General features: G+C 49.1%; 1 protein-coding gene across 12 annotated transcripts in view; it reads left to right on the forward strand.

Moving 5' to 3' along the window:
- LOC105478682 (hypoxia inducible factor 3 subunit alpha) overlaps positions 1 to 13,636 on the forward strand; it is a 50,303-nt gene that overhangs the window by 13,220 nt on the left and 23,447 nt on the right. For 11 of the 12 annotated variants that reach the window (XM_071087206.1, XM_071087205.1, XM_071087208.1 and 8 more), the window contains 4 exons: positions 2,592 to 2,698; positions 2,937 to 3,084; positions 11,095 to 11,213; positions 12,429 to 12,619. In XM_071087206.1, coding sequence (XP_070943307.1) covers positions 2,592 to 2,698; positions 2,937 to 3,084; positions 11,095 to 11,213; positions 12,429 to 12,619 — 565 coding nt within the window. Of the gene's footprint in view, positions 1 to 2,591; positions 2,699 to 2,936; positions 8,343 to 11,094; positions 11,214 to 12,428; positions 12,620 to 13,636 lie in introns of those variants that run through there. The other variant, XR_011617695.1, reaches the window with a different exon arrangement.

Raw genomic sequence — 13,636 nt, forward strand, 5'->3', positions numbered from 1 at the left:
GGAGGTAGAGGTTACAGTGAGCTGAGATTGCTCCTTTGCACTCCAGCCTGAGTGACAGAACAAGACTCCGTCTCAAAAAAAAAAAAAAAAAAAATTAGCTTGGCGGGTGGCACATGCCTTTGGTCCCAGCCACACAGGAGGATGAGGTGGGAAGAATACTTGAGCCCAGGAGGTTGAGGCTGCACTTAGCCATGATTGCACCATTGCACTCCAGCCTGGGCAACAGAATGAGACGCTGTCTCTAAAAAAATAATAATGAGGCCGGGCGCGATGGCTCAAGCCTGTAATCCCAGCACTTTGGGAGGCCGAGACGGGCGGATCACGAGGTCAGGAGATCGAGACCATCCTGGCTAACACGGTGAAACCCCGTCTCTACTAAAAAATACAAAAAACTAGCCGGGCGAGGTGGCGGGCGCCTGTAGTCCCAGCTACTCGGGAGGCTGAGGCAGGAGAATGGCGTGAACCCGGGAGGCGGAGCTTGCAGTGAGCTGAGATCCGGCCACTGCACTCCAGCCTGGGCGGCAGAGCGAGACTCCGTCTCAAAAAAAAAAAAAAAAAAAAAAAAAAATAATAATAATAATAATAATAATAATGATAAATAAAATAAACTGTTATTTGTTCGCCCTCTATCCTTCCTTTCATCTCTTTTTCTCTTCAACTCTCTTCCTTCTGTCCTTCTCTTCCTTCTTCTGTCTTATCCCTCGCCCTGGTGTCGTGTGTAGGAACGGTGACTCTGGATTCAGCCTGGTTGGGTATTGGTCTTGGCTGCATATCCTTAGCCAAATGACTTCAACTCTCTGTGCCGCAATTTCCTCACCTATCCTGTGGAATCATAATAGAACCTGCCTTGTACGGTCATTCTGAGCAGCTCAGTGAGTTTCCCAGTGCAAAGCACAAGTGTCTAATTTTTAAATCATTATTGTCATCCTTACTTTGTTGTTGTTCTTGCTCTGTCGCCCAGGCTGGAGTGCAGTGGCAGGATCTTGGCTCACTGCAACGTCCACCTCCCGGGTTCAAGTGATTCTCCTCCCTCAGCCTCCTGAGTATCTGGGATCCCAGGCGCCTACCACAATGCCTGGCTACTTTTTGTATTTTTAGTAGAGATGAGGTTTTACGATTTTGGCCAGGCTGGTCTTGAACTCCTGACCTCAGGTGATCCGCCCACCTCGGCCTCCCAAAGTGCTGGGATTACAGGCGTGAGCCCCTGCACCTGGCCTATCATCCTCATTACTCTTTATTTTCATTCTTCTCTTTCTTTTTGTGTTCTTTTCTTCCCCTCTCTTCCTCTGCTATGTCATGCATGTTGTCTCTTTTTCTCTCTTTTCTTAGCTCTTCTTCCCATCTCCATGTATTAGTTCCCTATTACTGCTGTAATATATTACCACAAACTCAGTGGCTCCAAACAATACAAACTCACTGTCTCACCATTCTGGAGGTCAGAAATTTGAAATTAGGCCAGGTATGGTGGCTCACACCTGTAATCTCAGCACTTTGGGAGATCAAGGCGGGAGGATGACTTGAGGCCAGGAGTTCCAGATCAGCCTGGACAGCATAGTGAGACCCCATCTTAAAGAAAGAAAAATAAATTAGTAATGAGTCTTACAGGCAAAATTAAGGCTGTGTTCCTTCTGGAGGCTCCAGGAAAGAATCTGTTTCCATGCCTTTTCCAGCTCCTAGAGCAGGGCCCACCTGCATCCATCTCCCCATCTCAAGACTAAGGCAGGCCGGGCGAGGCGGCTGACACCTGTAATCTCATCTCTTGGGGAGGCTAAGGCAGGAAGATTGAGGCCGGGGGTTCAAGACCAGACTAGGCAACATAGTGAGACCCCATTTCTACCAAAAAAAAAAAATGTAAAAAGTAGCCAGACAGGGTACACACCTGTAGTCCCAGCTACTCAGGAGGCTGAGTCAGGGGGATTGCTTGAGCCTGGGAGGTCAAGTCTGTGGTGAGCCATGATTGCACCACTGCACTCTAGCCTGGGTGACAGAGCGAGAGCCTGCCTCAGAAAACAAGCAACAGCCAGGTACAGTGGCTCACGCCTGTAATCCCAGCACTTTGGGAGGCGGAGGCAGGTGGATCATGAGGTCAGGAGATCGAGACCATCCCGGCTAACATGGTGAAACCCCATCTCTACTAAAAAAATACAAAAAATATTAGCCCGGCGTGGTTGCGGGCACCTGTAGTCCCCTACTAGCTACTAGGGTGGCTGAGGCAGGAGAAAGGTGTGAACCCAGGAGGCGGAGCCTGCAGTGAGCCGAGATCATGCCACTGCACTCCAGTCTGGGTGACAGGGCGAGACTCCGACCAAAAAAAAAACTTCCAATGTCATCATATCTGCAAAGTCCCTTTTGCCATGTAAGATACCATATCTACAGATTCTGGGAATTAGGATGTAGACATCTTTGGGGGTCATTATTCAACCCACCGCACTCCTCTTACTCTGTTTCTTACTCCTTTTCTCTGGGTTACGATCCTGTCTCTTGACATCTTACTGGCTTTGTTCCCGTGTCCTCTGCTGCCACTTCCCTCTACCTACCCTCCCTCTCAGCCAGTAGCATCCTGACCAGACCCCACTCTGCCCCACCCCCAGGATCGCAGAAGTGGCCGGCTACAGTCCCGATGACCTGATCGGCTGTTCCGCCTACGAGTACATCCACGCGCTGGACTCCGATGCGGTCAGCAAGAGCATCCACACCTGTATGTATCCCATTTCCCCAGGCGTGGAGCCAGCTGCCGCATGGCCCCCAGCCGGCACCAGGACCCCCCAGCTCTCCACACCCCAGGATGCCCTCCCTCCCTACCTCAACACCAGCTCCCTGCTCCCCAAGCCCCAGGGAACTGTCTCCTTCCCTACCCCCTCATACCCAGCCCCCAGATCTTTCTCTCCTCAGTTGCCCCCTTGGTGGCTCTGACCCCTCCCAATCCCCCTCCTCAGTGCTGAGCAAGGGCCAGGCAGTAACAGGGCAGTATCGCTTCCTGGCCCGGAACGGTGGCTACCTGTGGACCCAGACCCAGGCCACAGTGGTGTCAGGGGGACGGGGCCCCCAGTCGGAGAGTATCGTCTGTGTCCATTTTTTAATCAGGTAAGCAGGAGGAGGGGTTGGAGTGGCTGTGTGTGGGCCTGATCGGCACGTGTGGACAGGTGTATGTGTGTGTGTGTGCATATGAGCACGCACGTGTATCATGCATAAGTGTATGTGAGGGAGTGTGGACGTGTACACATATGAGGAATGTGTGTCACCATGTAAATGCCGGTGTGTGTGTCTGCATGGACACAGGTATGTGTATGGGTGTGTACTGTTAATTTTTATTATTTTATTTATTTATTTATTTATTGCATGAACCTCTGCTTAAGTGAATCGTTAATTCAAATTAAAAAGGGCTCTTTGTTTGGCCTGGCATGGTGGCTCATACCTGTAATCCTAGCACTTTGGGAGGCTGAGGTGGGCGGATTGCCTGAGCTCAGGAGTTCGAGACCAGCCTGGGCAACATGACGAAATGCTGTCTCTACCAGTAATACCAAAAATTAGCCGGGTGTGGTAACACATGCCTGTAATCCCAACTACTCAGGAGGCTGAGGCACGAGAATCGTTTGAACCCAGGAAGTGGAGGTTGCAGTGAGCCGAGATTAGATTGTGTCAGTGCACTCTGACCTCGGCAACAGAGTTAGACTCTGTCTCAAACAAACAAACAAACAGAAGGACTCTCTATTCAAGTTAAAATAAGAAATGTAACAGAATCATGGGATCTTTTTTGCTTTTTAAAATTTGATGTGTGGCTCACTCCTGTAATCCCAGAACTTTGGGAGGCCAAGGGAGGAGGATTGCTAGAGCCTCAGGGTTCAAGACCAGCCTGGGCAAAGTGGTTAGGACCCATTCTCAAAAAAACCCAAAAAACCTGAAAACAAACCAAAAAAAAAACCCCACACACACGAGAAGATATATATGTGGTTTGCATATGGTAAATTCCCTTTATGGTACACGGTTCTATGAATTTTTGACACATGCATGCAATTGTGTAACCACTATCACAATCCAGCTTTGACCAATTAGTGTGATTGTAATAGTGGTTACACAATTACCACAATTTTTTTTTTTTCAGACAGAGTTTTACTCTTGTCACTCAGGCTGGAGAGCACTGGCACGATCTTGGCTTAGTTCAACCTCTGCCTCCCGGGTTCAAGCCATTCTCCTGCTTCAGCCTCCCAAGTAGCTGGAATTACAGGCATGCAACAACACGCCCAGCTAGTTTTTATATTTTTAATAGAGAAGGAGTTTCACCAGGTTGGTCAGGCTGGTCTCGAACTCCTGACCTCAGGTGATCCACCCACCTCAGCCTCCCGAAGTGCTAGGATTACAGGCGTGAGCCACCGCACCTGGCCCATGTTGTGGTTTATATCAGTAGTTCCTTTGTAAATAGTGAATAGCATTCCACGGTGTGACTGGAGCACAGTTTTTTTATCCTTTCACCAGTTGGAAGACATCGGGCTGTTTCCAAGTTTGGGTGATTACAAAAAACCAGCTACTGTAAACATTCTCATACAAGATTTTATGAGATCACATGTTTTCATTTCTCTTGGGTAAACAGCTAGGATTGGAATGAATGGGTTATACAGTAAGTGTGTATTTAATGTAAGAAACTGCCATGGCTGAGTGCAGTGACTCACACCTGTAATCCCAGCCCTTTGGGAAGCCAAGGAAGGAGGATTGCTAGAGCCCCAGAGGTGAAGACCAGCCTGGGCAAAGTAGTTAAGACCCAATCTCAAAAAAAAAAAAAAAAAAAAAAAAAAAAAAAAAACCTGAAAACAAACAAACAAACAAAAAAACACAAAAAGATATATGGTTTTCATGCAGTAAATTCTCTTTATGGTACACAGTTCTGTGAATTTTGACACATGCATGCAATTGTGTAACCACTATCACAATCCAGCTGTTGACCAATTAGTGTGATTGTAATAGTGGTTACACAATTACCACGATTTTTTTTTTTCTTTTTTTGAGACAGAGTTTTGCCCTTGTCACTCAGGCTGGAGTGCACTGGCATGATCTCAGCTCACTTCAACCTCAACCTCCTGGGTTCAAGCAATTCTCCTGCTTCAGCCTCCTGAGTAGCTGAGATTATAGGTGCCCGCCATCAAGCCCAGCTAATTTTTGTATTTTTAGTAGAGTCGGGGTTTCACCATGTTGGCTAGGCTGGTCTTGAACTCCCGACCTCAGGTGATCCACCCGCCTCAGCCTCCCAAAGTGCTGGGATTATAGGCATGAGCCACCACATCCGGCCATTACCATGATTTTTTACACAAAAATATTCTCTTGTAGTAAACCCCTCCCACACTCCCATGTCCCTGGCAACCACTGTCCTCAGAACCCAGAGTTTTGCTTTTTCCAGAGGGTCACATACAAGGAATCGTACAGTATGTAGCCGTTTGGGCCTGGCTCATACTTAGCATGATATATTTAAATTTCCTCCCTGTTGTGGTTTTTCTTTCTTGTTTTGTTTTGTTTTTTTGAGACAGAGTCTCATTCTGTTGCCCAGGAGTGCACTGGTGCAATCTTGGCTCACTGTAGCCTCTGCCTCCTAGGTTCGAGTGATTCTCCTCCCTCAGCCTCCCAAGTAGCTGGGATTACAGGCATGCACCAACACGCCTAGCTAATTTTTATATTTTTAATAGAGAAGGAGTTTCACCAGGTTGGCCAGGCTGGTCTCCAACTCCTGACCTCAGGTGATCCACTCGCCTCAGCCTCCCAAGGTGCTGGGATTACAGACGTGAGCCACCGCGCCTGGCCCATGTTGTGGTTTATATCAGTAGTTCCTTTGTAAATAGTGAATAGTATTCCATGGTATGAATGGAGCACAGTTTTTTTATCCTTTCACCAGTTGGAAGATGTTGGGCTGTTTCCAAATTTGGGTGATTACAAAAAACCAGCTACTGTAAACATTCTCATACAAGATTTTATGAGATCACATGTTTTCATTTCTCTTGGGTAAACAGCTAGGATTGGAATGGATGGGTTATACAGTAAATGTGTATTTAATTTAAGAAACTGTCATGGCTGGCTGCGGTGGCTCACTCCTGTAATCCCAGCACTTTGGGAGGCTGAGGAGGGTGGATCAGTTGAGGCCATGAGTTTGAGACCAGCCTGGCCAACATGGCAAAACACCGTCTCCATTAAAAATACAAAAATTAGCCAGGTGTGGTGGCATATGCTTGTAACCCCAGTTGCTTGGGAGGCCAAGACACGAGAATCACTTTAACCCAGGAGGCGGAAGTTGCAGTGAGCTGAGATCAGACCACTGCACTCTAGCCTGGGTGACAGAGTGAGATTCTGTGTCAAAAAATAAAAGAAAGAAAGAAACAGTCAGGGAAGAGTGTAATGGCTCGTGCCTGTAATCCCAGCACTTTGGGAGGCCAAGGTGGGTGGATCACCTGAGATCAGGAGTTCAGGACCAGCCTGGTCAACATGGTGAAACCCCATCTCTACTAAAAATACAAAAATTAGCTGGGCGTGGTGGTACATGCCTGTAGTGCCAACTACTCAGGAGGCCGAGGCAGGAGAATCACTTGAACCTGGGAGGCAGAGGTTGCAGTGAGCCGAGATCACGCCACTGTACTCCAGCCTGGGCAACAGAGGGAGACTCCATTTCCAGAAAAAGAAAAAGAAGAAACAGCCAAACTGTTTTCCAAAGTGACTGTATCATTTTGCATTCCCATCAGCAATGTATGAGGGTTCCAGTTGCTCCACATCTGTGCCAGCATTTCATATTGTCTGGGTGTTTGGGTTTGGTGTTACTTTTAGTCATTCTAATAGATGTGTCGTGGGAAAATCACGATGGGGCTTTTTTTCTCCATCATGTGTCATAGAAGCTTTTCACCATTTAGGAATGCAGAGGTATCCATGACAACATTGTGAGGCAGAGTTAAAATTACAGCTTTTCGGTCGGGCGCAGTGAGTGGCTCACGCCTATAATCCCAGCACTTTGGGAGGCCGAGGTGGGCAGATGACTTGAGGTCGGGAGTTCAAGACCAGCCTGACCAACATGGCGAAACCCCATCTCTACTAAAAATACAAAAATTACCCAGGCTTGGTGGTGCATGCCTGTAATCTGAGCCACTTGGGAGGCCAAGGCAGGAGAATCACTTGAACCCGGGAGGCGGAGGTTGCAATGAGCGGAGATGAGACCATTGCACCCCAGTCTGGGCAACAGAGCGAGACTCCATCTCCAAAAAAAAAGAAAGAAAAGAAAAAATAATTATAGCTTTTCTTTGAAGGTTATCCTATAGGACATGCATCAGTTTCTAAAGCCTTAGGGGTTTTTCTAGATGTGGAGGAATGTTCTGAAATACAAATCAACATATATATATGTATATAAATTTTTTTGAGATAAAGTCTTGCTTTGTCATGCAGGCTGGAGTGCATGACTGAGCCTCCCAAGTAGGTGGGACTATAGGCATGCACTACCATGCCCGACTAATTTTTTTTGTATTTTTTGTAGAGATGGAGTTTCATCATGTTGCCCAGGCTGGTTTTAAGCTCCTGAGTTCAAGCAACCCACCCACCTCAGCTTCCCAAAGTGCTGGGATGACAGGTGTGAGCCCTGGCACCCAGCCTATAATTTTTTTTTAAATAGGGATGGGGTCCCACTATGTTATTCAGGCTGGTCTCAAACTTCTGGGCTCAAGTGATCCTCCCACCTCAGCCTCCTAAAGCACGGCAATACAGATGCGACACCACCATGCCAGGCCTCTGAATCAACTTATGCCTCCTGTCTCTGCCCTTCTCAGAGCCCTTCTGAGGCTCCCCAGCATCCTTAGGAGAAAGGCCAAGGGCATTAGCATGGCTCACCAGGCCCTGTGAAGCTCCTGCCTCCCTCCCCTTCTCACTCACCCTCCAAACCTTAGGGCCTTTGCACAGGCTGTTCCTCCAGCCCAGAATGCTCTCCTCTCCTCCCTCCTCCTTTTTCTCCTGAGTCATGCCTGCTCATCCTTCCAGTCTCAGCTCAGACATCACTTCTGGAGACCCTCTTTCCTGAGCCCCTACATGAGCTCAGGTGCCCCCCACCCCCATTTTCTCTCCTGGTATCTTGTACTTTTGCACCAAAGCACTTAAAACCATTTGTAATTATCTTATTAACTTGTGTATTCAGCCAGACCTTCTTTGATTGCCCTTTTCTAAATTGCCAAGTCCCATCACTGCTTTATTTTCTCCGTAGTACTTACCACTATCTTTCTTTGAGACAGAGTCTCGTTCTGTTGCCCCGGCTGGAGTGCAGTGGCACAACGTCAGCTCACTGCAGCCTTTGCCTCCCGGGTTCAAGTGATTCTCCTGTCTCAACCTTCCAAGTAAGGATTACAAGCACCCGCCACCACACCCGGCAAATTTTTGTGTTTTTGGTAGAGATGGGGTTTCACCACGTTGGCCAGGCTGCTCTCAAACTCCTGAGCTCAAGTCATCCACCCACCTCAGCCTCCCAAAGTGCTGGGATTATGGGCGTGAGCCACTGCACCCGGCCCTCCCTAGTATTACTACTATCTAACCCAATGTTGTCCAATAAAAGCATGATGCCAGCCACATATGTCATTTTGAATTTTCTAGTAGCCACCTTAAAAGGTAAACAGAATGCTGGGTGTGATAACTCACACCTGTAATCCCAACACTTTGGGAGGCCAAGGCCAGGAGTTTGAGACTAGCCTTGGCAATATAGGGAGACCCCATCTCTACAAATAATTTAAAAATTAGCCCAGCATGGTGGCATGTGCCTGTAGTCCCAGCTACTCAGGAAGCTGAGGCAGGAGGATCACCTGAGCCTGGGAAATTGAGGCTGCAGTGAGCTGAGATTGCACCACTGCTCCAGCCTGAGTGACAGACTGAGATCCTGTCTCAAAAAAAAAAAGTAAACAGAAGCAGGTGAAATTAATTCATTTTATGTATTTATTTATTTATTTTGAGGTGGAGTCTCGCTCTGTCGCCCAGGCTGGAGAGCAGTGGCACGATCTCGGCTCACTGCAAGCTCCACCTCCTGGGTTCACGACATTCTCCTGCCTCAGCCTCCTGAGTAGCTGGGACTACAGATGCGCACCACCATGCCCAGCTAATTTTTTTTTTTTTTTGTATTTTTAGTAGAGATGGGGTTTCACCATGTTAGCCAGGATGGTCTTGAGCTCCTGACCTCGTGATCCACCCACCTTGGCCTCCTAAAGTGCTGGGATTACAGGTGTGAGCACTGTGCCCAGCCAATTTTATTTTTTTTAATTTCATTTTATTCATTTATTTATTTGGAGTCTCACTCTGTCATCCAGGCTGGAGTGTAGTGGTGTGGTCTCGACTCACTGCAACCTCCACCTCTGGGGTTCCAGTGATTCTCCTGCCTCAGCCTCCTGAGTAGCTGGGATTACAGGCACCCGCCACCACGCCCAGCTAATTTTTGTATTTTTAGTAGAGATAGGGTTTCACCATGTGGGCCAGGCTGATCTTAAACTCCTGACCTCAAGTGATCCACCCGCCTCAGCCTCCCAAAGTTCTGGGATTACAGGCGTGAGCCACCGTGCCCGGCCTAATTTTAATAATATATTTTATTTTCATATTCAAGATCACACCACTGCGTAAGTAGCAGAGCTGGGATTTGAACCCAGGCCACTGACTACAGAGTCCTTGCTATGAACCACTACACAGTAGTGCTTGACGAGGAGATGTTTGTGGAATGATGAATAAGTGAACTGAATGTGTCACATGTGCACATATTCGAGCCCAAGTGTATGGAGCGTGTGAGCATATCTGCCCTTGTATGCGCTCAGGTGTATGCGAGCGCTCCCATTTGTGCCTGTGTGCACCGAGTGTGTGTACGAGTTCGATTGTGTGTGCTTGTGTCTTTCAGGGGAATAAGGGTGGCCTTGATCCAGCCTAAATTGGGATGTTTCCAGCCCAGGGAGGGTTTAATGAGGATAGGGAGAGGTCATAGCTTCTCAAGGAGCTGGTGGGAAAACCAGGCCCACCTACATCCTGTCCTGAAGCGGGTTATGCAGATGAGATGCAAATGAGGGCCTGATCCTCAGCCCCACCCAACTCTCCAAAAGCCAACTTGCCCAGCGAGCATTTAGATTGTCTCTGCAGCCACAGACTGTGTGAAGGGAGGTGGCAGGGACATAAGGAAGTATTTATAAACCTGTTCCCTTGAATATGAAAAATATCTATGAATAGAAACAGCATAAATAAAATCTTATTCATAAAAATTACAGCCCTGTGAATTCTTCCTATTTGGTAATGTAACGAAGACTATATTAAAAATATATTTTTTCATCAATAGCTTTCTAAGAATATGTTTATAAGTTAAAATCTATAAAGAGAATATTTAGGTATTCTGAAGCCTTTTGCTCACCCCTCTCTTTGCCCCTGGGCGTCCCCTGTCTGTTCCTAGGCCTCTTCCCACTTCTGTCTTTCGGTGCCGCCCTACCCGCTTCCCTCAGTCTTCCTCCTCTCTGCCCAGGCTGTGCTAAATGCCAGCTCTTTTTTCTGCCTTTCCTTTTACAGAAGGAGCTTGGGAAGGGACAAACTTAACTTTCTTTTTAAAATGTTGTCAGAATAGGCTGGGCGCAGTGGCTCATGCCTATAATCCTAGCACTTTGGGAGGCCGAGGCAGGTGGATCACCTGAGGTCAGGAGTTCAAGACCAGCCTGGCCAACATGGTGAAACCCCATCTCTACTAAAAATACAAAAATTAGCCAGGTATAGGGGCGTCCACCTACAATCCCAGCTACTCGGAAGGCTGAGGTGGGAGAATCGCTTGAACATGGGAGGCAGAGGTTGCAGTGAGCCAAGATCGTGCCACTGCACTCCAGCCTGGGCAACAGAGTGAGACCTTGTCTTAAAAAAAGAAAAAGAAAAAGAAAAAAAAATCGCTGTCAGAATAAAAAGCAGTCAACAAAAATCAAACCCTTATAGGAGACAAATAAATGTGGGTAATTATTTTCTGTGAAACGCCCTCCAAGCCCCTGGGCGCCATTGCCTTCTGTAATAGGACATCACCTGAACAGGCTACCTGGGCTGGAGCCAAGGACCCTCCCTGACTCGCACCTCCCTTTCTGTCTTGTACCCCAGCCGGGTGGAAGAGACCGGAGTGGTGCTGTCCCTGGAGCAAACGGAGCAACACTCTCGCAGACCCATTCAGCGGGGCGCCCCCTCTCAGAAGGACACCCCTAACCCTGGGAACAGCCTTGGTATGGGGCAGGGCTGGGGCTGGGAGGGGTTGTGTCCCCAGGGCCCTTGGGAGAAAGCCCAAGCACCTTAACATGGCTCACCAGGCCCTGTGGGACCTGCCTCTTGACTCCCTTCCCTGCGCACTCCGCCTCCAAACCACACAGCCTCCTAAGAGCCCTTGGAACACTCCAGCCTCGTGCCTCAGGGCCTTTGCACGTGCAGTTTCCCAGAATGCTCTTCTCTCTCCTGCCCTCCCTCCCCTCCTGTGGCTATGGCATGGTTGCTTCAGTCTCTTGCTGGCCTCTGCTCTAAATCCTGCTGTGGCTCCACATTGTCCCCATGCTTCTGCCTCTTCCCTATTCTGGCTTTGCCGCTCTTTGGCTTCCAGTAATCTCGATCCTCCTAAGTCTGGCTCCTTTCTCCCTCTTCCTTCCCTCTCCTGCCATCGTGGATGAGCCTCCCTCCCGGTTTGTCCTTCAAGACCTCACCTTCTCCCTGCTGTTGCTGGCCACCCATGCTCCTGGGTGTGGGGTGGGATTGCTGATATAATATCCTTTCCTTTTCTGGCTCAGAGCTGGCTCTGGGCCTTGTCTTAACCTCTGGGGACCTTACAGCCTCCTTGAGGACTTGGGGCCAGTCTTTTCTCCTAAGGTGCAAGCTCCCCAGAGCTGAATGGAATGGCCAAATGCTGATCTGAGCCACCAATCCCCTCCCCTCGGAGTTTTCGGAGCCTCACCACAATCTGGCCACTAAAGTTCACACCCGGGCTGGGTGCAGTGGTTTATGCCTGCAATCCCAGCACTTTGGGAGGCCGAGGTGGGCGGATCACTTGAGGTCAGGAGTCTGAGATCAGCCTGGCCAACATGGTAAAACCCTGTCTCTACAAAAAATACAAAACTTAGCTGGGCATGATGGCAGGCACCTGTAATCCCAGCTACTCCAGAGACTGAGGCACAGAATCACTTGAACCCAGGAGGCGGAGGCTGCAGTGAACTGAGATTATGCCACTGCACTCCAGCCTGGGCAACAGAGCAAGATTCCATCTCAAAAATAAAAATAAAGTTTACACCTGGCCGAGCAGGGGTCCTCCAGGCCCCTTCCTTACTCCCACACTAAGAACAGTGGCCATCCTGACTTGCTGATGTCGACTGTGTTCCTGGGGTTGGTGTGGAGGGCTCTGGCCCTTGGCCTTTGGTCACCAGCCTGTGTCCTCCCCGTCTCCATGTGTCCTGCAGACGCCCCTGGCCCCCGGATCCTCGCCTTCCTGCACCCGCCTTCCCTGAGCGAGGCTGCCCTGGCCGCTGACCCCCGCCGTTTCTGCAGCCCTGACCTCCGTCGCCTCCTGGGACCCATCCTGGATGGGGCTTCAGTAGCCGCCACTCCCAGCACCCCGCTGGCCACACGGCATCCCCGAAGTCCTCTTTCGGTAAGCCGTCCCACCCACATGAGCCCTCAGCATCCAAGGCTCCGTCCCTCAGGTGGTCTTGGCCTGTGACTTAAACCTGACTGTTCTCTGGGCCTCAGCTTCTCCATCTGTGTAGTGGGGAGGTTGGGTTGAGATGGGGTTGAGGTTCCTTTAAGACGCAGATCCAGATTCTTCAATTGTTAGGATTCCAGAGTCTGGCTCTGTTAGGGAAAAACTCTCTCAAGCTATGTTTTTCCTCTGCTCTCCTGATAATGCAACGATCGTCAACACAGAAGAAGACTTCTGTGACCAAATGTGGGCAGTTTTTCCCACACACCAAGCAGCGAACACCAGCTGGGTGTCCTCCAATTCAATTCTGGCACCGTCTACCTGGAGGTAGTGTCAGATCTCACAGGTTGGCCCTCAGTTCCCAAGACTGCTCCCTGCTCTTCAGTCACAGTCACAAGTCCGGGCCTCCAGAATTTCTTTTTTTATTTTTATTTTTGAGATGGAGTTTTACTCTGTCCCCCAGGCTGGAGTGCAGTGGGGCAATCTCGGCTCGCTGCGACCTCCACCTCCGAGGTTCAAGCAGTTCTCTTGCCTCAGCCTCCCAAGTAGCTGAGATTACAGGTGTCTGCCACCACGCCCGGTTAATTTTCTGTATTTTTAGTAGAGACAGAGTTTCACCATGTTGGCCAGGCTGGTCTTGAACTCCTGACCTCAAGTGATCTTCCGGCCTTGGCCTCCCAAAGTGCTGGGATTACAGGTGTGAGCCACCGCACCTGGCTCTTTGGGTTTAATTCACTGGAACAGCTCACAGTAATCAGGATAACACTTATTTAGGTTTACTGGTTCATTGTCAAGGATATTGCACGGGATACAGATGAAGGGATACATCAAGTGAGGTATGGGGGAATGCAGGGTCTCAGAGCTTCCATACTGTCCCTGGGCATCACCCTCCAGAAACCTCCATGGGTCAGCTATCTGGAAGCCCCTCAAACCGAGTCCTCTTGGGTTTTTATGGAAGCTTCATGATGT

The sequence above is a fragment of the Macaca nemestrina genome, chromosome 20, assembly GCF_043159975.1.
Source record: "Macaca nemestrina isolate mMacNem1 chromosome 20, mMacNem.hap1, whole genome shotgun sequence".
Taxonomy (NCBI): Eukaryota; Metazoa; Chordata; class Mammalia; order Primates; family Cercopithecidae; genus Macaca; species Macaca nemestrina.